The 25,069-nt window shown below is 36.8% G+C and overlaps 1 protein-coding gene across 3 annotated transcripts in view; it reads left to right on the top strand.

Moving 5' to 3' along the window:
• Positions 1–2,581: 2,581 nt before the first annotated feature.
• LOC131427921 (ATP-dependent DNA helicase 2 subunit 1) overlaps positions 2,582–25,069 on the top strand; it is a 73,276-nt gene continuing 50,788 nt past the window's right edge. For 2 of the 3 annotated variants that reach the window (XR_009229324.1, XM_058591505.1), the window contains exons 1-6: positions 2,582–2,878; positions 2,937–3,138; positions 3,191–3,420; positions 3,481–3,665; positions 17,753–17,893; positions 17,954–18,229. Coding sequence is in view for 2 of the 3 variants with exons in the window: in XM_058591505.1 (XP_058447488.1) it covers positions 2,681–2,878; positions 2,937–3,138; positions 3,191–3,420; positions 3,481–3,665; positions 17,753–17,893; positions 17,954–18,229 (1,232 nt within the window). In the remaining variant the exon portion in view is untranslated. The remainder of the gene's footprint in view (positions 2,879–2,936; positions 3,139–3,190; positions 3,421–3,480; positions 3,666–17,752; positions 17,894–17,953; positions 18,230–25,069) is intronic. The other variant, XM_058591504.1, reaches the window with a different exon arrangement.

Below are 25,069 nucleotides of genomic sequence, written 5' to 3'. Positions count from 1 at the left end.
ATTTTGAACAAGGAAAGTTGTTAAAGCATATAGCACAACCTATATAATTTATAAAATGCTTTAATGCAGAAGTTTGTCTTTTCTTGTTTTTGCATTTTGCTCTACATGGCGAAATACATTTTAAACACACTTGCCCTGTTGTTCTGGAACCCGAAGTGACATAAAAAAAAAAGTCAACGGCAGACCATAAAACCTTTTATAATGGTCTAAATTTGCAAAAATGTACTCAGCTGTTTCTTAGGAAGTGTTTTCAGTTCAAAATTCAATGACAAAATATTCCATGCTGAATATTAATCATTATGTATTTATTTTTCATCCAGACTGTTGATTTAGTCTAATGCACTATTTCGATTAAACCCAACTAAAAGTTATTTAGCAGGAATTTGATTTTGTAGAAGTAGTGCAGGAGTTGGTTTCTCTCGAGTAGCCTGCAGACAAAGTGCTAGTTTGTTTGCAGTATTTTCTGAGATCGCCAAATCGCCATCGCTAATTCTGTGCTCCTGCTACTGTATATAATATTTAAGTGTAACTTTACATGTTTATGTGGCCCAAAAGTCATTCGAAACTCTCAGAAACATTTGACCGTTTAAAGCCAATCAGCTAAGTCAGTCGAAAACTGAATATTCAATCTTCAGCACAGTGGCTTGGTATGAATTATTTTGTGAGAGGAAGGATGTTCAGATAACGAGATAGAAAATTATACTCGGGGCATATGTGCCTCATGAAGACTCGAATACCAGCACACTGTACCATAATCAAACCAACACTTTAATTGGACTCGTCCTTGCCTAAACCGCAACCATTATTAACTACTCGATATTGTTGAGAGATTAGCTGGGAAGAATACAATTAGGAATCCTGTACCTTCCTTTCAACTTGAACAATAATGTTACAACGGGTCTTTGTCCACTGGTAAGCATTTTATTCGAATGAGTGACAGTGGTCTGGACTGCAATGTAGGTAAACTTAATACCTAATTTAAATCAAATAAACAAATCTTACAGTTGATATTTCGCTCCTCAGAAGCGTACTTTGCAAATAAGACCGATCGTTGCAAACGATTCAGAAATATATTAAGGTCAGTAACTTGTAGCGATTTCCAGGATTATCGACATTAATTATTCATACCAACTAACGGCAACTCATAATAACTAACGGCAACGGAACTCGTCATTCGAAAAAAAAACAAACCGGAATCCGAAAACAAATTCAACACTAAAGATTTATATCGAGAAAATTTAAATCTCACAACCGGCAACATTTCCAAAATTAACCTCACAACCGGCAACATTTCCCACTCGTTTTGACGTTTGGGAAAATGAATCGTTCGTCACTTGAGGTTCACCATAGAATGAACCTGTCACGTCACCCGAGTCGACTCCTAGAATAGGGTGACTACAGTCATGTGACAGTGAGGTGAGATTTGTCGAGTCACGTCACTCGACTCGCAGAATTAGGTTTTGCACGAACATGACATAACCTCACAAAAATGAACAAAATGAATTAATTTTGACAGCTATCAGTGGTTTGTTTACAGTGGATAAGTTCATCGTTTTATTTCGAATTTTGCACGCTGCCTTACATGAAACGAAGGATCATCAAATTTAGCGATATGGATGCAGTTGAAAGCAAGTAAAATCACAAACTATCCGCATACGCACACGGATTGTCCCCCGCTGACAGAGCGAACGGAAACCTGCACTCAGTCTGAGGGCTTCAATCCACTTCTCTCTCCTTTTTTCATTTAACCTATTCATAAAGAAATTTCAGCTTGGTAGTGGAAACGCAAACAGAGCAATTTTTTTAGTCCCTTTTGCCGAGGAACACGATTTCAACAAACACTTTTTGATCATTTCCGAACATTGAATCTTCATCTGAAAATCAAAACAAACCACTGATAGCTGTCAAAAGGTGAACTTGATTCATCGGCAGTTCATTGGTAGTTCATTCGAGTGGTCATCGTGCAAAACCTAATAAGGGCCAGTAACTATAGTGAATTTGTTCTTACTCTTCAGTGTTGCTAGTTTTATAAGAAAATCCTTTAAGGTACATTGTCACTCTGACAGTGTATCATGACAATGTACCGCACGATGCAAAATGTGTCCTTGAAAATTTGCCGGAGTACTCCGTATTATAATTTGTATTTGATAACGCTATCTCGTGGTGACCACGCTGATTGGATTGTTCAATAGAAAACTCGTCATTACTGGATCATACACGTTCATTAAAATGATATTATTTTTTAGTAATGACACTTTTAATGATCGTGTAAGGTCGGCTAATGATTTCGATAGTCCCACGACAAAAGGGCCTAACTGCAAATGAGAGCCTCTCTTTGTTTACTTTCGCTTTTGATTATTACGGAGCCATTATTGCAAATTCTCTAAAGTTTATAATATAAATCGAAAAATTTTAGTTTTACCTTGAAAGTTTTGCGAAGAGTAAAGCGTCAAATATAAAATCAGTTTGGTAAATCGCGAAAGAAAAAGTGAACAAAGAGAAACTGTCATTTGCAGTTAGGCCCTTTTGTCGTGGGACGGTCGATTTGTTCGAGAAATGTGAGAACTGGATATCTTGTTAATATGATGTCTTTGGTTTAATTCTGTAACTTAACTGTTGTTCATGCTAGTTTCAGTCCACGATTCGTTTAATGTTTTAATAACTAAATTTGCATTACAAAATGTATTGGAATCCCGATTATTTGGATGATGAAGACCAAGAAGTGTCTTTTGGAGGCAGAGAAGGAATCTTGGCACTGATCGACTGTGCCGGTTATATGTTTTGCGAAAATTCAGCTGGAATTAGTCCTTTCAAGGAATCGTTGGAATTAGTTGAAGCTATGATGAGAAACAAAATCGTTAGTAGCGAGAAGGATTTGGTACGCTTTTTTTCATTAGTATTCTGTGTCTATTAATAATCACAATTAATTTATCTAGATGGGAATCGTGTTTTACAATACAAAACATAGTCCGCTTCCACCTAGCGATACAAACTTCGAAACTGGACTTGTTGTGCCGAAGCAAACCGCTGTTTTTATGCCGCTTTCTGTTCTATCAGCTAACTCTATTCGAATGGTTTCAAATTTACGAGAATCAGATGATTGTTTTGATTTCAATTGTAAATTTGGACATTCGCAGGGTAAACTCATTAATAGTATTAGTGTTTTTACGTGTAACATTCTAATCCTTAGACAGCAATCTGGCAGATGTATTATGGATTTGCTCTAGAATGTTTACCAGATGCGGCTACAAACTAGAACAAGCAAGCGTCGTACTATTCACAACTAACGACGAACCACATCCCGCTGGAAGCTACGAATATCAGCAAAGTTTTGTCAAAGCGAAGGATTTGCAACAACTTGACGTTAATGTAATTCTAGTTCCGTTGTCTGACAGATTCGATGGGACTAAGTTTTATCAAGTAGGTAAAATAAAATTAAAACATACAATTTTTGAAAAGTGCTGTTTTTTATGAATTTAGGAATTCCTTTGCACAATTGGAAATGAAAATCTCGATAATTTTAAATTTCCGCAATATCAACAGTCCCGCGAACGCTTATTAACGAGAATTTTTCGAAGAGATTTCAAGAAAAAATCACTTTCACATTTGAATTTTTTTCTTGCCGAGGACGTTGCAATAGGAGTGAATATTTATTCTCTTACAAGGTTTGTTATTTTTTAACTAGAAATTTGTATTCATAATATGTTTCAAAACTTGGTGTTTGTTGCTAGACAATGGTCGTTCGACATGGTTGTAATTGTACAACACATTTCTGTAACAATCATAAGACATTCTATCTTTTTTGTGGGTTTATCGGTCGGGTAGCTGAATAGCTCAAATTCTAAACTGGGCCCATTTATGGATCCTGGATATACAATTTCAATTCCTCGCCGGATGAACTAGTCTATGTTGACCAACTGAACACTTACATTGGCCAGGAATACATATATACACATCCATACATTTACTTGTTCATGCACAGAAGTATCTACATCCATCCTAGGGGGGTCTATGGGTTCGAAACCACAATTTGCTATAGAATGAGTTAGATTACACTAAGCGCATAATAATAAGTGGCAATTACATCAATGTTCAAGATGATTACCATAATGGATTGAGACTGGCATTTCATATTTCATTTTCTGTAAAGAATTGGTGAGATCAATACCAAATTAAAATTAAGGCGTCGTCTCTTCAAGCAACCAAAAGTTCCACAGTATCTGAAAAATATCCACCTCACAAGAGCTCTAAAGTACGCGTGGCACTTTTTGGCAATTTGAACGTACAGAAAAGATTGTTAGGAAACTTCCTCGCTGCTTAAAAGCTGTACAAGGAACTTCTTCAAAGTTTGTTCTGTTGCGTCGGGCGAACATTCAAGTATGAGTATTTTTTTAAAAACGGACTGTTCAGAATACTTTGTATGCTGCTTAAGTCAAATCTTTTTTTACGAACTTTTTGTTACTTTGGTTAAATACAAATTGTAATATATCCTACCGAATGAACAACTCTAGAAGAGAAATTCTGCAGCATTGTGTTAAGTTTATCAATACAAAATTCTGGTTAGTGAGCTTTTTTATCGATTATCAGAAGCAAGGATCACATCTAGAACAGAAAACGTGACACCTTATATCCATTATGTCGAAGACATTAGAGAGAGATCTCCGTTCAGTGCATTGATTCAAAGGATGAGAGTCGGTGAGTCTGTTCATTTGCTCTATTTTTACTCAGCAGAGGTTTTTCACATTTTCACATTGCTTTGTGTTGACGTTTCTTTTGGCATTAAAAATGCTTCAATCTTCACTATACGGGGCCGGGGGTCAATTAAAAATTTCATAAATGGCCGCGTAGCCTTTTTGCGTCATAATTTTGAACGTTAATTTTTCAGTCATTTGTTGATGGATTGATATAATTTCAGTTTCAGTATTTCAATAGTATACTATTGAAAAAATGGTTAGAATTGACCTATGTTTTCATCCACCAATCCCAGCTGACCAAATTGACGTCATTTTCTTGATCGGCATAGGAGGCTTTGCGTCATGCATAAAAAATCTATAAATGCAAATCATTTCTTGATTTCAGTTGATGCTTGACTGTGAATGAAACAAGTAGCTCGTCCAGTGAGGTGATGACTAGATTGTATATGCGTTCGCTCGTTGGATTGTCGCTTTTGCTAAATCTTAACTGTAAAATTTAATTCAAAAATAACCGCATAACCTTTTTCTGTCATAATTTTGAACGCCTAGTACTCAGTCAGAATATTGGATTGAATTGACCTATGTTTTCATGAGCCAATGACAGTCTCAGTGAATGATGTCAAACTCTCGTCCGATTTGCGCAGTATGAACTATAGCACAAAAGGGAATCTATAAATATATGCCCGAATAAATTTCTGCTTAAGTTTACCCATGGCTTATCTTGATTCTCCGGTAACTAGCTGGCCAACTTAGAATTATCGGCGATAGATTTTTCGAACCTAATTTGAAGCGCTTGTATCTCTGTGATGACTTGATTCGAAAAAGTTTAAAAATGTTTTAATTTGTCAACGGGTAGTTTGCATACTGAAATCTCCATTTACATACGAACAACACGGTGGCGCGCAAATAAATTCAGTATAAAGTTGTGTTATGATGATAATCATAGATAATTCTTTTTCATTGAATGTGGTAAAATACAAAAAAAACTATCTCTCAGCATAATCCCTCAGACCCTATTATTTAACCAAACAAAGTTCGTGTAACCTAATTGAATAGTTAGAAATTGATTTAGTCGTATAAAGCATAATATTTCTAATCCTGCTTCCAGCAATCTTATTGAAGGGATCCAGACTAAGTGTAACAAAAAAATTGCAATACAAATCGTTATGCAGTATCGATTTGAAAAGCTGTTGTCCCACCATGAATAAAACGCTTCAAAAGATTCGGAGCTTAGTAGAAATAAGTTGCACAGACTCACATATATAGAGATATCAGATGCAATAAAATACAGTATTAGAGATAAACTCAAGACAAGCTGATCTGCGATTTTACATGTATCATTGAAATCCTCACTAAACTCGGGTTACCGCCAGTTTCAGTTAAATTATTTACATCAAAACAAAAAGTGTCTTGACACTACATGCGTTACAATGATATATTCGTTCATGTATTAATAAAATCAAGTTACAATATGAACAAAATTAAGGAATTTAATTGCGTATGCATTGGTTCCTTAATATGCAAAAGTGAAAATCAATTAAAGTAACAAAATATGTTCTGCGGAATGTGTCACATATTTTCTTCCTTGTATTGCTGCCATTCTATTTTCAGACACTTTCCGCAGATTATCGACGCTTTTTAACGAAGGATCATTAAAATTACACTATTACTGAGTTTATTGGTTGACGGTTATTCAAATTTTTCACATTCACATTTTTGGGTCAAAATATTTAAAATCTTCTCTAATCGCTGTTTATGAAATGATTGAGTTTGTACGTTCTCTGTCTTAAAAATTATTATGATATAAAATCGTTTCATTTGTCCAGATTTATATCGAGATTGTTCGTATCCAAAATCGTTCTTTTAAGTAACTTTGAAATCATCATAATTGACTTTCATTTAAGGGATATTTTCCAAAAAAAAATTAATTTGTAGTAGTCTTTTGTATTGAACTTTAAATAATGATGCAAAACAGATAAATCTGGCCGCACTGAACCTACCGACGTAACACCATTACGCTATTCTGAGATTCTAGTTCCGGTCGAGAGAGTGTGTGGGAGAGCTTGGAAACAAGCACTAAGAAGACAGACCGGCATTCTATTGTTAACCGGCAACGCGTACAGGAGAATAAAAACACGCTCGAATAATAAAAAACGTTTTAAATCAGAAAACAGCGTCGTGTTTAATTCGTTTTATAAAATGTAAATATTTATTGAAGGCATCAAAATAGAGTAGAATCAATTGTTCTGAAAGAATCTAATTGTCATTTTGATCATTCGCCAAAAATGTAAACACTAAAAGTAGAGCAAGTTTGTAATTTGTGACTTTTAGTGCATCCACCATCATCTTTATTTTTGTATTTATTATGGATACCTAAGAATTATTTCATTTTTAATGTAATCGTGATCGGTCGTGTCTTGCATACAACCCTCTAATTTTTTTTAACTAAAGCGAATGTGTGTCGAATTCCATTGATTGTTGGTTAATTATTCAGAAAAATATTGGAGAGAAACGTTAACTATTCGTTGAACAATTCTGCTCTGCGAAAACATGATTTCGAACAAATACTTTTTGGGCGAGATGAAGTTCGACGGGTCAGCTAGTATCTTATAAACCTGCTATTATTTCGATTCATAGATTGACTTTGTTAACGCCCTTGGAAATGACGCGGCAGAGGTGATTTGGGTAAAAACCAGAGATGCCAGGTAAAAATTTTAAATATCTTCAGACAGAGTTGCAAATGTCTTTATTTCTCTATAAAGTATGATAAGTTAAACTGACTTGGCGACCAAAAAAAAACGGTCGCGGCAATTTCAAAAGTATGTGAATTTTGGCGAAAGTCTGCGATAAAGTAGATTTTCAAAAGTCTACACAACAAAAAAATATCTAAAACGTGTCCGATTTTGCCCCGGTCTCCTCTATATTATAAAAACACCCCCCGAATTTATTTCTGGGTACGCGCCTGACTAGAATGAACCAGTTCAACAAACATAATTTTCCATAAAATTTTGGGAATGCTCATTAACAGTAATTTCTAAGGCAACTATGCTTATTTCAAGCTTTGTTAGTCTGAAAAAAGAGTTTTAAGAATAACGAGTTTATTAAAAAATAATCGAAGTATATGAACGGCTGAAAGCAAAAGTCGGATAAGTGCAACTTAGTTTGGAAAACCCGTTTAAGTATTTTTGAATGCAAAAACCGGATAAAAACATTGAGCGCAAAAGTCGGACACGGACTTTGAAATGCAAAAGCCGTTTAAAAACATTTTTATTGCAAGAACCGGACAAAAATACTTTGAATGCAAAAACCGGACAAAAACTTAACCGGTTCTTCCAAAACAAATGTATTTATCCGGTTTTTGCATTCAAAGTTATTTTCGGCCAACTGTCGCTGCGGGATAAAGCATGGGTCGATAGTTTGCTACGGGTGGCGTGATATGGAAGGACATTTTCATTGAGTCTCGTCTTGTTCCGCAGGGAAAATCGAATGTGATTTGATAATTATGTCAACTCTACTTTATAAATTTTAATGGAAACTCTTTGCAATAAGTTATTAGAGATGAATCATTAATGTATAAAACTCTTGGTACGAAGATGAAACATGAAATATAGTTTGGTAAACTTAGTTCGTATCTGTTTTCATCACGACGGAACTGTATTTTCCATAATGGATGGAGCTAATATACTTTATTAATGACTCGTAGCTACGATGCATTCATGTTCACTAAATTTATAATGTTTTCGCCAATTAACAAACAATCATGTATTAGCCAATTAACAAACAATCATGTATTATTACTGAAAAAAATGAGAACATAATTGTGTTTCTTTTGATAAGGTCAATACTCCTGCTAATCTTCTGTGCAGTCAAGTATGCATATTAGTGGTTTCAATTTGAGGAACATCATAGTTGTATTAGTTATATTGTGAATATTACAACAGATTTGAAATTTTTATTCAAACGATATTAGAGTGAAATGTTCAACATCTTCTATTCATTCAATTCATTCAAACCATCAGTTGGAGTAGGATTCATTATCTCTGCACAAAAAAAGAAACTTATACGATATGTAAGTCAATAGTAATATGAAATGGACATCAATTTGATTGACAAACATAATCGATATAAAACTAAATACGAATGCATTGATTTTAAATGAATGAAACTTTGTTTTTCAATTAACACTCAGGTTTGCTTCTTGGGTAAAAAGAAAAATAAAACCTGTTTTAATCCACCTAGTGGTGTAATGATGCCTTTCTCATGTACATATAATATTGTGGTATTTTATTTGTATTTCCGGAACCGGATACCGGGAACCAGGATAGCCGGAATCGGTTTGTTTAGTTGCCTACTGATAATGACTATCGATTTGTGTAGTTTTGAGACCAGTTTAGGACATTTTTTACGTTTTTTGTTTCGCCGGTTTAAGTGACGGTGTACAATATTGAACACACTTTAATTCAGGAATTCCTTGAATCTAAGTTTGTGGAAATCGGTCAAACCATCGCTGAGGAAAGTGAGTGAGATTCATTTTGGTATATATGACCACTATTTCCGGAACTTCCGGAACCGGATACCGGGAACCAGGATAGCCGGAGTCGGTTTGTTTAGTTGCCTACTGATAATGACTATCGATGTGTGTAGTTTTGAGATCAGTTTAGGAAATTTTTTACGTATTTTGTTTCGCCGGTTTAAGGGACGGTGTACAATATTGAACACACTTTACCCTATAACTCCGGAACCGGAAGTTAGATCCGGATGAAATTCAGGAATTCCGTATGGGACCGGAAGACCTTTCATTTGAATCTAAGTTTGCGGAAATCGGTCAAACCATCGCTGAGAAAAGTGAGTGAGATCCATTTCGGTATATATGACCACTATTTCCGGAACTTCCGGAACCGGATACCGGGAACCAGGATAGTCGGAATCGGTTTGTTTAGTTGCCTATTGATAATGACTATCGATTTGTGTAGTTTTGAGACCAGTTTAGGAAATTTTTTACGTTTTTTGTTTCGCCGGTTTAAGGGACGGTGTACACTATTGAACACACTTTACCCTATAACTCCGGAACCGGAAGTCGGATCCGGATGAAATTCAGGAATTCCGTATGGGACCACGAGACCTTTCATTTGAATCTAAGTTTGTCAAAATCGGTTCAGCCATCTCCGAGAAAACCTAGTGAGATTATTTGACACATACACACACATACATACACACAGACATTGCTCAGCTCGACGAACTGAGTCGAATGGTATATGACACTTGGCCCTCCGGGCCAATTTTCACTAGTCGGTTTTTCAAGTGATTGCATAACCTTTCTATATGAGAAAGGCAAAAAAGTGTAAAGTAATTTTGAATTTAATATCCTTTTTTGTGCATGAAAATAGGCGTAATTATACAAAATATGTATATTTATGTGTGCATGGCATTAACTCAGAGGATAGAGTAAAAATCGGAAGGATTGATTCGAATATTATCTTTACTAAAACACATGTATTTCGAATATATTTTTTTTGTTTGTCTCAAATTCTGTAAAATTATTATCCTTGGCCCATTATCCTTGTAAAATTTGCATTATTAGCTCGTAATATTCAGTTAAAAACGGAGGGAGAGCTTGAACTTCATTAGATTAATCCGAACACAAAAACTGCTTTTCGAAAAGTACATTCAATTGTTAAATTTAATAAATTTGGAAAGAAATGCGAACACAAGCTGGAATCATATTCATTCATGTGAGGAAGCGAAAAGATTTTTTTTAATATTATTTTATAGGGCCATTTGCATTCTTGCAAATACAGGGTGGGCCATTTAAAGTGGAAGCATCGGGCAACCCGGTACGACGCTTCCAACGCAATATGTCATCAGTCGAAGTGACAATTCTGTCGATCTGACGGCTGATGACCTACCGCGTTGGTAGAGTCATTCCAAGATAATTTTACCATTGAGCAATACACATCAAAAGAACGCGCTGAAATTGGTCAGCTTTGCATGCAAAACGAGACCAACTTTTGGAAAAATCATCATGTCAGAGGCACATTTCACTTTTAATATATGCTTTAATAAGCAAAATTGTCGGTTCTATGCAACTGAGAACCCTGAATTAATTGAGGAACAGTCTCTATACGATCAAAACGTTACAGTTTGGTGTGATATTTTTTTTATAGACGCTGATAGAGCAACGTAAAATGTCAATGGTGATCGTTATTGTGCCATGATAAATGATTTTGTGATACCCACTGTTCGTCAAAATGGTTTGAATGGCTACTGGTTTCAACAGGATGGTGCAACATGCCATACAGTTTGACTAACAATCGATTGTTAGTTATGAACATTGTTTCCCGTACGAGTCATATCGCAAAACGATGATTTTGACTGGCCTCGATTTGAAGCCACAAGACTTTTTTGTGGGGTCTTTTTGAAATCCAAGGTATACGCTGATAAGTCATGAAGCATAGCAAAACTCAAAGTCGACATACGACGTGAAATCGCCGCCATATCGACCGATACATTGGTAAAAACGATGGAAAACGCCGAAAAAAAGGGTACATTTTGTACTCAAGAAATTGAGGCTTGAGAATTTAGCAATACTGCTGTTCTAGCAACGCGAAAACTCGTTGCGAATGATCCTATTTCCATTCAATCCCTTTGAGCCAGTGGCTCGAACAAAGACAGCAAATCTTTCTTTAAGCAATGATTTTGGTATATGAGAAGAGTACTGGAGCTAAGTTGAACAGGGGTACCGTTACCCTATATTGACCTTATTATTCGAAACAGAAAACACAAACACTCGATTCACAATCAAAGGATTGCATGTTATAAATACATTAAATGAATAAAAAAGCCGACATGAATATAGCATTGTTATCATATATCTATGAAAAGGTTTAAAATATGTTGAACATTTCACTCTAATATCGTTTGAATAAAAATTTCAAATCTGTTGTAATATTCACAATAGAACTAATACAACTATGATGTTCCTCAAATTGAAACCACTAATATGCATACTTGACTGCACAGAAGATTAACAGGAGTATTACCCTATCAAAAGAAACACAACTATGTTCTCATTTTTTTTTTCAGTAATCCCTAATACATGTTTGTTTGTTAATTGGCGAAAACATTATAAATTTAGTGAACATGAATGCATCGTAGCTACGAGTCATTAATAAAGTATATTAGCTCCATCCATTATGGAAAATACAGTTCCGTCGTGATGAAAACAGATACGAACTAAGTTTACCAAACTATATTTCATGTTTCATCTTCGTACCAAGAGTTTTATACATTAATGATTCATCTCTAATAACTTATTGCAAAGAGTTTCCATTAAAATTTATAAAGTAGAGTTGACATAATTATCAAATCACATTCGATTTTCCCTGCGGAACAAGACGAGACTCAATGAAAATATCCTTCCATATCACGCCACCCGTAGCAAACTATCGACCCATGCTTTATCCCGCAGCGACAGTTGGCCGAAAATAACTTTGAATGCAAAAACCGGATAAATACATTTGTTTTGGAAGAACCGGTTAAGTTTTAATCCGGTTTTTGCATTCAAAGTATTTTTGTCCGGTTCTTGCAATAAAAATGTTTTTAAACGGCTTTTGCATTTCAAAGTCCGTGTCCGACTTTTGCGCTCAATGTTTTTATCCGGTTTTTGCATTCAAAAATACTTAAACGGGTTTTCCAAACTAAGTTGCACTTATCCGACTTTTGCTTTCAGCCGTTCATATAACGGAAATGAAAATGAAATGATGAAATCGTTTAGCTACATTTATTTAAATTCAAACATAGCTTTATTCAATTGGGTATTTTTTCGCATATAGTATATAGTAACAAGCTAACCTTTCGTCGTTACTTCGATCTATTGTACGTGTACTAACAAAAGATTGTTTGGATACATTGTTTAATTTACTTATCGTCTTACTTTGAATCTTCTAGTGATAAAAGGTAGTGAATAGCACAATGTAATTTTATATAAGTATCTTATTTAATACTAACACAATATTCTGTTCGTCATAGATGATTCAGGTCGAGATGGCCGAAGGCCGCGAGTGCACCGGTGACCCGCCGTCGGAAGCGCAGGGCACTGCGGGGGAGCAGCGCCCCCGCAGAAAGAACTCTGTCTAGTTGCGGGCGTTTGCCCGGATTACCCAAAGCTAGGGGCTATCCCTCAGTTAAGTCATCATCACAACACAGCGAACAGCAGGTCATTGAAAACGATGAGGCGTAGCCGCATTAGACCTTTCAAAATCGCAGTAAATTAGAACAAATTCTATTTAGTGGCATGTTGATCTGTTATGCCAAATGATCATTATGCCATATAACCATTATGCCAAACGGTATTATACCAATAATATTCTAGCGACAAATCATTCGGATGTATGGTTTTCTTGGTACATTCTGGGAATTATTACTGGATTTTTTTACTTTCTAGAGTTTGTAATTTTGGAGATTAATACCGCAATGAATATGTGCGGAAAAAGCTTCGTTTTTTTATGTTCTGGAGAATGGTTTCCTGGGAAATGATATAGAATCATAATAACATAGTAATGATTAAGTTCACGTTTCGTCTTCGACTCATCAGTGCGTCAGCAGATTATGCTGACGCAAACCCCCGGATCAACATAATCCGCTGAGCAGACGTAAAGTTAATGCTATTTGCAAGACACTTTTTGTCGTGAATACGACTTACTTTACTATGGGATGCCTTTTCAAAATTAGCCATGTGGAAGAATGGGCAGAACTTAATCGTGAATATCTCGACTTGTATTAACGGTAGTAACATAATTCTTTCACCATTTCATCAAAAATATGATCAGGAATTGAGGATAATATTTTGAACAGTGTGAGATAACCACAAACAACTCAAAAATTAAGTTTTTTCAAACTTTGAAAACAACGCGGAAAACTCTTTACTTTTGTTTGGCTTTTTCGCGCAAGGACGACGATTTTGAGGTAGTCAGGCACATATCTTCAACTGACTGCGTATAAAAGGGGAACCGTGGTCAAAAATCGATCATTTCTTCTTGTGCGTTGGACGGAAGCAGACGTCGTGGGACCAGCAGCTTCGAAGAGTGCACCTTCTGCGTGGTTAAAAACCTCAAACGCTCAGGTCGCAACTCTCATTTGGACTTCAGCTGTCAGGTGGAGCAGTCGTCAATGAAAGCAGACCTTTTGCGTGGTATAAAGCCTCAAACGCTTAGGTTGTGCTTTCATTTGGACTTCAATCGTCAGGTGGAACAGTCGTCAATGAAAGCAGACCTTTTGCGTGGTACCAAACTTCAAACGCTCAGGTCGTTCTCTCATTTGGACTTCAGCCGTCAGGTGGAGCAGTCGTCAACGAAAGCAAACCTTTTGCGTTGTACAAAACCTCAAACGCTCAGGTCGCAGAGCCAGTTTCCCATCGAAGAAGATCGATTACATCATCCTGTTGGTGGTCGTTTGCATGCAACGGGAAATGGACAACAATGTGGAACATTATGCAAAATCAGCCTTTCTAATGGCTTTAAATGTTACCTAAAGAACTATAAAGATTGCTTCTTTGTAAATCAAAAATTAAAATCAGCAGTGCAGTGCTAATCTAAGATAATATGATCAGTTTTTTTGCAATTTTCACAGTTCTAAATTCGCAACAGTGTTCAAAATCGTTTATATCCAATCAGTGTTTAATATCTTAGAAAATTATACAATTTGGCCCTTCACGCACGCCTTCATAAGAGGTTCTTTCCAAAACCATGTAACTAATCTGTACTGTAGTTTGGGTATATCGTTTCAAATTCTAGTAGTGTAAAAGGGCAAAACTTGCACAATTAACACAATCGATCAACTAATTGATATTCCAAAGTATAAAGAAAGAGTGCAAGTTTTATTCGTATTCACGATATCCAGTTATGTCTCTGACATTACACACCTGTACTTTTTTTGTACACAAGAAGTGTAACGTCTAAACTGACGTCTCGAACGAAACAAGTTTCGGCTTACTGGCCGTACAGATTGTGATAATTTGAAGGGGAAAAAGCTTGCTTTTACCCCCAAATTTATGCTAGGTGCACATAACCATTTTAAATTAAGTTTACGTTTCGTCTTCGACTCATCAGTGCGTCAGCAGATTATGCTGACGCAAACCCCCGGATCAACATAATCCGCTGAGCAAACGTAAAGTTAATGCTATTTGCAAGACACTTTTTTTGTACACAAGAAGTGTAACGTCTAAACTGACGTCTCGAACGAAACAAGTTTCGGCTTACTGGCCGTACAGATTGTGATAATTTGAAGGGGAAAAAGCTTGCTTTTACCCCCAAATTTATGCTAGGTGCACATAACCATTTTAAATTAAGTTTACGTTTCGTCTTCGACTCATCAGTGCGTCAGCAGATTATGCTGACGCAAATCCCCGGATCAACATAATCCGCTGAGCAGACGTAAAGTTAATGCTATTTGCAAGACACTTTTATTGTACACAAGAAGTGTAACGTCTAAACTGACGTCTCGAACGAAACAAGTTTCGGCTTACTGGCCGTACAGATTGTGATAATTTGATGCACCTAGCATGAATTTGGGGGTAAAAGCAAGCTTTTTCCCCTTCAAATTATCACAATCTGTACGGCCAGTAAGCCGAAACTTGTTTCGTTCGAGACGTCAGTTTAGACGTTACACTTCTTGTGTACAAAAAAAGGTTCTTGCAAATAGCATTAACTTTACGTCTGCTCAGCGGATTATGTTGATCCGGGGGTTTGCGTCAGCATAATCTGCTGACGCACTGATGAGTCGAAGACGAAACGTAAACTTAATTTGAAATGGTTATGTGCACCTAGCATGAATTTGGGGGTAAAAGCAAGCTTTTTCCCCTTCAAATTATCACAATCTGTACGGCCAGTAAGCCGAAACTTATTTCGTTCGAGACGTCAGTTTAGACGTTACACTTCTTGTGTACAAAAAAAGTGTCTTGCAAATAGCATTAACTTTACGTCTGCTCAGCGGATTATGTTGATCCGGGGGTTTGCGTCAGCATAATCTGCTGACGCACTGATGAGTCGAAGACGAAACCTAAACTTAATTTAAAATGGTTATGTGCACCTAGCATAAATTTGGGGGTAAAAGCAAGCTTTTTCCCCTTCAAATTATCACAATCTGTACGGCCAGTAAGCCGAAACTTGTTTCGTTCGAGACGTCAGTTTAGACGTTACACTTCTTGTGTACAAAAAAGTGTCTTGCAAATAGCATTAACTTTACGTCTGCTCAGCGGATTATGTTGATCCGGGGGTTTGCGTCAGCATAATCTGCTGACGCACTGATGAGTCGAAGACGAAACGTAAACTTAATTTAAAATAGTTATGTGCACCTAGCATAAATTTGGGGGTAAAAGCAAGCTTTTTCCCCTTCAAATTATCACAATCTGTACGGCCAGTAAGCCGAAACTTGTTTCGTTCGAGACGTCAGTTTAGACGTTACACTTCTTGTATACAAAAAAAGTGTCTTGCAAATAGCATTAACTTTACGTCTGCTCAGCGGATTATGTTGATCCGGGGGTTTGCGTCAGCATAATCTGCTGACGCACTGAAGAGTCGAAGACGAAACGTAAACTTAATTTAAAATGGTTATGTGCACCTAGCATAAATTTGGGGGTAAAAGCAAGCTTTTTCCCCTTCAAATTATCACAATCTGTACGGCCAGTAAGCCGAAACTTGTTTCGTTCGAGACGTCAGTTTAGACGTTACACTTCTTGTGTACAAAAAAAGGTTCTTGCAAATAGCATTAACTTTACGTCTGCTCAGCGGATTATGTTGATCCGGGGGTTTGCGTCAGCATAATCTGCTGACGCACTGATGAGTCGAAGACGAAACGTAAACTTAATTTGAAATGGTTATGTGCACCTAGCATAAATTTGGGGGTAAAAGCAAGCTTTTTCCCCTTCAAATTATCACAATCTGTACGGCCAGTAAGCCGAAACTTGTTTCGTTCGAGACGTCAGTTTAGACGTTACACTTCTTGTGTACAAAAAAAGTGTCTTGCAAATAGCATTAACTTTACGTCTGCTCAGCGGGTTATGTTGATCCGGGGGTTTGCGTCAGCATAATCTGCTGACGCACTGATGAGTCGAAGACGAAACCTAAACTTAATTTAAAATGGTTATGTGCACCTAGCATAAATTTGGGGGTAAAAGCAAGCTTTTTCCCCTTCAAATTATCACAATCTGTACGGCCAGTAAGCCGAAACTTGTTTCGTTCGAGACGTCAGTTTAGACGTTACACTTCTTGTGTACAAAAAAAGTGTCTTGCAAATAGCATTAACTTTACGTCTGCTCAGCGGATTATGTTGATCCGGGGGTTTGCGTCAGCATAATCTGCTGACGCACTGATGAGTCGAAGACGAAACGTAAACTTAATTTAAAATAGTTATGTGCACCTAGCATAAATTTGGGGGTAAAAGCAAGCTTTTTCCCCTTCAAATTATCACAATCTGTACAGCCAGTAAGCCGAAACTTGTTTCGTTCGAGACGTCAGTTTAGACGTTACACTTCTTGTATACAAAAAAAGTGTCTTGCAAATAGCATTAACTTTACGTCTGCTCAGCGGATTATGTTGATCCGGGGGTTTGCGTCAGCATAATCTGCTGACGCACTGATGAGTCGAAGACGAAACGTAAACTTAATTTAAAATGGTTATGTGCACCTAGCATAAATTTGGGGGTAAAAGCAAGCTTTTTCCCCTTCAAATTATCACAATCTGTACGGCCAGTAAGCCGAAACTTGTTTCGTTCGAGACGTCAGTTTAGACGTTACACTTCTTGTGTACAAAAAAAGTGTCTTGCAAATAGCATTAACTTTACGTCTGCTCAGCGGATTATGTTGATCCGGGGGTTTGCGTCAGCATAATCTGCTGACGCACTGATGAGTCGAAGACGAAACGTAAACTTAATTTAAAATGGTTATGTGCACCTAGCATAAATTTGGGGGTAAAAGCAAGCTTTTTCCCCTTCAAATTATCATAGTAATGATTCCAAATGCGTTTCAAAATATATGGTTGAATTCTATTTTTCTTTTTTTGCAGAAAGCAACATTTACCCAAAAAAGTCACGCTTTTGAGAGATTCAAATGATGTTGTTATATCCAAACGATCGTATCAAGTTGTATCAGTGGAAGAGAACAGTGAGAATACTATTTGTACACCTTTACTACCAGGCGACCAGAGGTTATACCTTATATTTTTATCATTGAAAACTAGGTACCACCAATTGAGTATTTGTTATAGAAAAGTTCAAACAATAGGAGGCGAAAAAATAACGTTTACCGTTAACGAGATTGCAAATATGAAACAATTGATACAACCTGGTTTACAATTGTTAGGCTTCAAACCACTTTCGAAATTATGTCTCGCTAATCATATACGAAGTTCTCTATTTTTGTATCCGGATGAAAACGGTGTTTCTGGTTCAACTCTGCTTTTTCGAGCACTTTATGAAAAGTGTATAGAAAAACAAAAGGCTATTTATTGCATTCTGACCATGAGACGAAAACAACCCTCAAAGTAAGTATAGTACCTTTTTTCAAAATAAGCACTATTTTTTTCTTCGTGATACGTTTATTTTTTCGATCTATGCATTAGTTTTTCTTCGCCGTAGTATCCATTCTACATGGAAATTTCATCCTAATAATAATGTCTATAGTCAAAATAAATTATATTTTGTAATACATATTTCATCACGTTATTTTAGAACAACATTCTAATATTTCAGTACTTTTTTGATTCCAACAGTAAAACGATATGTATGCCAAAAAGAACTCGATGCGTTGCGAAGCGACTAGTGACTGATCGCATCGCACTAACTCTGACATAGGGCAACTGCTCCCTTAATCATCTCAGCTCCACCATGTGTCTTATATAGTAAAACCATCAAATAGAGTGAGGGGAGCGGGTAATTTTGTTTACATCACATAATAAATTAGAAAATTATCTATTTATTTTTATGTCTCTTGGATAATTGATGTGGCGCAGCCACATAACCGAAGCTAAGATGGCTCTGCGGCACTAAGCCGCCGAGGCGAAGCCAGCTCTTGCATACAAATCACTATATGAAGACTATTGAAGAATTCGGCGAAGTGATCCTTTCGGCGAAACGGCATTCAACGAAATGACATTCTGTGAAATGACCCTTTCGGCGAAATGGATTTCGACAAAACGGCTTTTGGTGAAATGACCCTGATCTTAGAGTGAGATACGCCATCTCTGTTCAATACATTGATTAAAAAAATTAAAATGAAAATAGGTGCAATCGCATCGAAATTTCGTGTCATTTATTCATTCAGTAATATTGCTTCTTAGGACTGAAGCATATATACAGCGACCAATTACAACGCAGTCCGTTACTTGTAGACTGAGTAATAAGCAAAATAGTATGCTGACTAGACTGATGAGATGACTAGTGGCACAATTTTGCTACATGTTATTTTTCTTCAGAATTTAAATGAACCGAGCTCTGTCGCGCGATTTCACTCGTTCTCGTCCCGTGTAGCATTCACTCTGTCTATGCCAACATGTTTCCGTCTTTGTTTCACCAATACTTTTACATTTACTTTCCCTGACTTTTATCCACGGTCACCTTAAAAGCATTATATATTGCCCTTGTTTGTTCTGTACTTCAGAATCAATCTGGGTGCACGCTCAGCCGACGACAGATTCCCAGCCCCTGATCTGTCGAAGATAAGTGAGGAGATCGGCAAGCTGAGGAACAACAAAGCAGCGGGCAATGACCAGTTGCCAGGCGAGCTGCTCAAACATGGAGGAGAGGCACTGGCTGGACCGGTGCATTAGATGATTTCTAGGATTTGGGAGGAGGAGATTCTACCGCAGGAATGGATGGATGGAATGGAATGTCCCGTCTACAAAAAGGACGATAAGCTAGACTGTTGCAATTACCGCCCAATCACATTGCTGAACGCCGGCTACAAGGTACTCTCCCAAATCCTTTGCTGTCGTCTATCACCAATAGCTACGTAAAGGTGATGGACTTTCTTGTATCTTGTTCAATATTGCCCTGGAAGGTGTGATTCGAAGAGGATCGACACGAGTGGCACGATCTTCCGAAAGTCCGTAAAACTTTTTGGCTTCGCTGACGATATTGATATTGTGACAAGTAACCTTGAGAAGATGACGGAAACCTACATCGGACTGAAAGCTGAAGCTAGGCGTATCGGACTGGCCATAAATGCGTCGAAAACCAAATACAAGAGAGGAAGATGCTCTAGAGAAGAAACACTACGCCTCCCACCACGAATATTGATAGACGGTGACGATATCGAGGTGGTTGACGAGTTCGTGTATTTAGGCTAACTGGTGACCGCCGATAATGACACCAGCAGAGAAATTCATAGACGTATTTTGGCAGGGAATCGTGCGTACTTTGGACTCAGCAAAACCCTCCGATCGAGAAAAGTACGCCACCGCACAAAATTGACCATCTACAAAACGTTCATTAGACCGGTTGCTCTCTATGGCCACGAGACCTGGACTATTCTGGCAGAGGACCAACGCGCCCTCAGTGTTTTCGAAAGAAAGGTACTGAGAACCATCTATGTCCTCTGGCGGAGTGCAGATGGAAGACGGAACGTGGAGACGGCGTATGAATTACGAATTGCAACAGCTGCTAGGAGAACCACCTATCGTACGGACAGCTAAAATCGGACGCCTACGGTGGGCTGGGCATGTCATAAGGATGTCGGACGACAGCCCAGTGAAAATGGTTATTGAATCTAATCCGACTGGTACAAGAAGAAGAGGAGCGCAGCGAGCAAGGTGGATCGATCAAGTGGATCTCAGAAGCATCCTTGAGACGTGCGACGAGCAGCCATGGACCGAGTTATGTGGAGACGTATGCTTGATACAGCAAAGGACACCCCAGGCCTATAGCTGTTAGGTAAGCTAAATTATGCACGCGCGCTCTTCAAATGCGCTGAGACAAATTTATTCTCATTCTCGTAAGCCAACCACGCGCATGCGCTCTTTGTTTTGCGCTGAGACAAATTTATTCTTGTTTTTTTAATAACTTTTTATTGGAATATGAGTTTAAATTAAATTATTGAGATTTAATTTGGGTGTTCAGCCACAAGTGGAGCCCTATTATATACATGATTTGGTTATTACCATGAAGACATCATTTGCTTCCGCAATTCTGTGATTTTGTGTAGGGAAAATTGTGAACCTACTTGTATTGTGTAATGGGGAAAAGGAACTTATATACCAACTTACTAACTAATACAGAGAGCGAATCACTTCAATTGAAGATTGCATCGATTTTTATCGGAATTTGCTTATAATATTATATGACATTACATCTAATGGTTCTATATTTGTGAGTCTGTGTAACTCATTTGTGCTAAACCGGGAAGGACGCTTAAAAATCATTTTCAGAATTTTGTTCTGAATCCTTTGAAGCGTTTTCTTTCTGGTGGAACAACAACTTGACCAAATTGGTACTGCATAATGCTGGTCTGAAAATTTGTTTATGAATTAATATTTTTTTAGACAGAGCTTACACTTTATGTTTATAAGAGGATTACAACATTTAATATATTTATTACACTTTGCCTGGATCCCTTCAATGTGATCCTTGAAAGTGAGTTTTTTTGTCATACATTAAACCTAAGTATTTAGCTTGATCAGACCATGTCAATTCCAAGCCATTCAATTTGAGAATGTGATTATTGTTTGGTTTAAGAAAAGAAGCTCTTGGCTTATGAGGAAAGATAATTAATTGCGTTTTTGCTGCATTTGGTTTAATTTTCCATTTTGACAGATAATCACTGAAAATATTTAAGCTTCTTTGTAGGCGACTGCAGATCACTCTTAGATTTCTACCTGTGACTAACAGACTTGTGTCGTCACAGAATAGCGATTTCTGACAACCAACGGGTAGATTTGGAAGATCAAAAGTGAAAATATTATACAAGATTGGAGCTACGCTCGAACCCTGCGGAACACCGGCTCGTACGAGTAGCAATTCAGATTTACAATTCTGATAGCTAACCTGAAGAGTGCGATCAGTTAAATAATTTTGAATCATTTTGATCAAATAAATAGGAAACTGGAAATCAGACATTTTTGCTATTAAGCCTTTGTGCCAAACCCTGTCGAATGCTTTTTCTATGTCTAAAAGAGCACCTCCAGTGGATAACCCAGAAGATTTATTTGCTTTCATCATGTTCGTTACTCTTACAAGTTGATGAGTAGTTGAATGTTCATGACGAAATCCAAACTGCCCTGGTAAAAAAATTGAATTCTCATATATATGAGACATCATTCTCAACAAGATAATTTTTTCAAAAAGTTTACTGATAGAAGAAAGTAAGCTAATTGGTCGATAACTTGATGTTTCTGCTGGGTTTTTATCAAGTTTGAGGAGAGGAATTACTTTAGCGTTTTTCCATCTTTTTGGGAAGTAAGCTAATGAAAAACACTTATTGAAAATTTTAACCAAGAGTCTCAAGGCAACATCGGGAAGATTTTTAATAAGAATATTAAAAATTCCATCATTACCAGGAGCTTTCATGTTTCCTAATGATTGACGTAATTTCATCAAAATTCGTCTCAATAATGTCATCTTGTAATAACACTTCAGTTGAAATATGATCATATTTCAGTGAGACTTCATTTTCAATAGGACTCACAACGTTCAAATTAAAATTGTGGACACTCTCGAACTGCTGAGCAAGTTTTTGAGCTTTTTCGCCATTTGTAAGAAGTATTTGTTTTCCTTCCTTGAGAGCAGGAATTAGTTTCTGAGGTTTCTTAAGAACCATAGAAAGTTTCCAGAAAGGTTTAGAATATGGTTTAATTTGTTCAACTTCTTTAGCGAAATTTTCATTTCGCAAAAGAGTAACTCTATGTTTAATTTCTTTTTGTAAATCCTTAACTATGTTTTTCATAGCAGGATCACGAGAACGTTGATATTGTCGTCGACGAACTTTCTTCAACCGAATGAGCAGTTGAAGATTGTCATCGATGATAGGAGAGTTTAATTTAGTTTGAGCTTTGGTAACTAAAAGATTTCTAGCTTATTATCGATTGCTGTGTCGATATCCGCAGAATTTTCTAAAATTGTTTCATGATCCACATGATTTTCAATGTGAGATCTGTATTCCAACCAATTAGCTCTATGATAGTTGAATATAGAACTAATAGGATTAATTATAGCTTCGTTGGAAAGTCTGAATGTTACAGGAAGATGATCTGAGTCAAAGTTAGCATGTGTAATCGGTTCACTACAAATGTGACTTTGATCCGTTAGAATCAGATCAATTGTAGACGGGTTTTTCACGAAGAAGAAACAAGTAGGATTACTGGGATGAAGAACTGTGAAGTAACCAGCTGAGAGTTGATTATGAAGTATTTTACCATTATTGTTATTTTGCCTACAATTCCACTGGACATGCTTAGCATTTAAGTCCCCTATTACGAAAAATTTCGGTCGATATCTTGTGGGTTTTTGCATAGCGCCTTTAAAGAAATTTTATTGTTGGCCGGTGCATTGGAATGGCAAATATGCCTCAGCGATGAAATAAATTCCATGAATGGTTTCAACTTCGATTCCCAAGCTTTCAATAACTTCAGTATTCGATGTTTAATTTGCCGTTGGACAAAAATGGCAACTCCACCACCCATTCCAGTGAACCTGTCAAATCGATGAACCACATAATGTGGATTGCTTTTCGATTTGACATTTGGTTTAAGAAAAGTTTCTGTCACAATGGCAATATGAATTTTGTGAACTTTGAGAAAATTATAAAATTAATCTTCTTTCGATTTTAAAGATCGAGCATTCCAATTTAAAATATTCAAATTAATATTTAACATCACTGTTAAATTTTAAATTCATTATAATATTATTTGCAAATTGCCATCCGATTTGAAATGCTTCAAAAAGTTATGAAGTCGAATTCATTCGGATGATCATTTGAAAAAGTTGATCTTGTAGGTAGATCATTTTATTTTCAGTTATATCGCCTAAATCGATTTCATTTAAAGAAGCGAATGGCATTGAAGGAATATTGCTAGGTAGACTGCCATTAGAAGAAGATGATTTGGCCGATTAACCTATTAATAAATAGTTTTCGTTAGAAGATGAACTGCAAGGCGTTCCTGTGTTTTGATTATTTACATTAGAAGAATTAAGTGGAAGATTTCTACCTGTTACACTAGCGTAACTGACATTAGAAGTAGATGATGACGAGGTCGATCTACCTGTCAATAAATTGTTTTCGTTAGAAGACGATTTGGAAGGCGTACCTGTTGTTTGTTTTAAATTCGAAGAAAAAAGCCTTGGTATTACATTCCTATAGTGGAATTTGACCTTCTGTTTCAACAGACTTCGCAGCCGATTCAGAGTGTACAGAACCATTGCATGGCTGGTGATACGATTCTACTGACACTACGAATCCTTCCAGGTCGGAGCTCGAACATACGACAACTGGTTTGTAAGACCGGTGTCTTATGCACTGAACCGCCAACCCGGGACGAAATTCGAAGAAATAAGTGCCTTAAAAGAATTAGGCGTGCAATTTGTAACGGTTTTTTGATTTTCAGGTATGTTCTTCAAATATAAGGTCGTTGATTTGACTTGTTGTCTAAACGAACGAGCGTTCAAAAATTTTTCCCTGACAGGACATTTCAAATAATTGGATTTATGATTTCCATCGCAATTTGAACATGAAAATTTATCAGTGGTTTCATTCATTGGACAAACGTCTTTCGAATGCGATTTACCACAATTCAAGCACCGTATATCCATATGACAATGGACACGATGGCAACGACGACATTGCGTTAAGTTTGCAATACGATTATGCCGTTTATAATGTTCCTAATGAATTTTAATGTGGGAAATGAAACGTACTTTATCTAAAGTTTTCAAATTGTTTACGTCACTTCGATTGAAGTGTATTATGTAAAGTTCATGGGAATTTCCAGAGCGTGGTTTAGAAGTACCATTCGCTCTTTTTTTCATAAGTATTACTTGGGAAGGGGCAAAACCAAGCAATTCTTTTAGTTCATTTTTACTTTCATCAGTACTTTGATCATTTGATAAGCCTTTCAAAACAGGGTCTGTCTGATTTTATATCATATGAATAAAATTTATGAAGTTTCTCGGACAAATATCGGATAAGACGTTCATAATCTTCCAATCCATCAACCAAGACTCGACATTCTCCTCTTCGTCCGATTTGAAATGAGACTTTTACTTCCGGGAGAAAAGTAGAAAACTCAGTACGGAATGCTTTGAAGTCGGAAATCATCACCTTCACTGGTGGCATAGATTGTTGTTTCTTCCCAGAACGACAAGCGTCCATTTAGGGAATTTTTGAAGAATTTTCT

This window comes from Malaya genurostris, chromosome 2 (genome assembly GCF_030247185.1).
Source record: "Malaya genurostris strain Urasoe2022 chromosome 2, Malgen_1.1, whole genome shotgun sequence".
Taxonomy (NCBI): Eukaryota; Metazoa; Arthropoda; class Insecta; order Diptera; family Culicidae; genus Malaya; species Malaya genurostris.
Note: the sequence above shows the minus strand (reverse complement) of the source record. Positions and strands in the feature narration are given on the sequence as shown.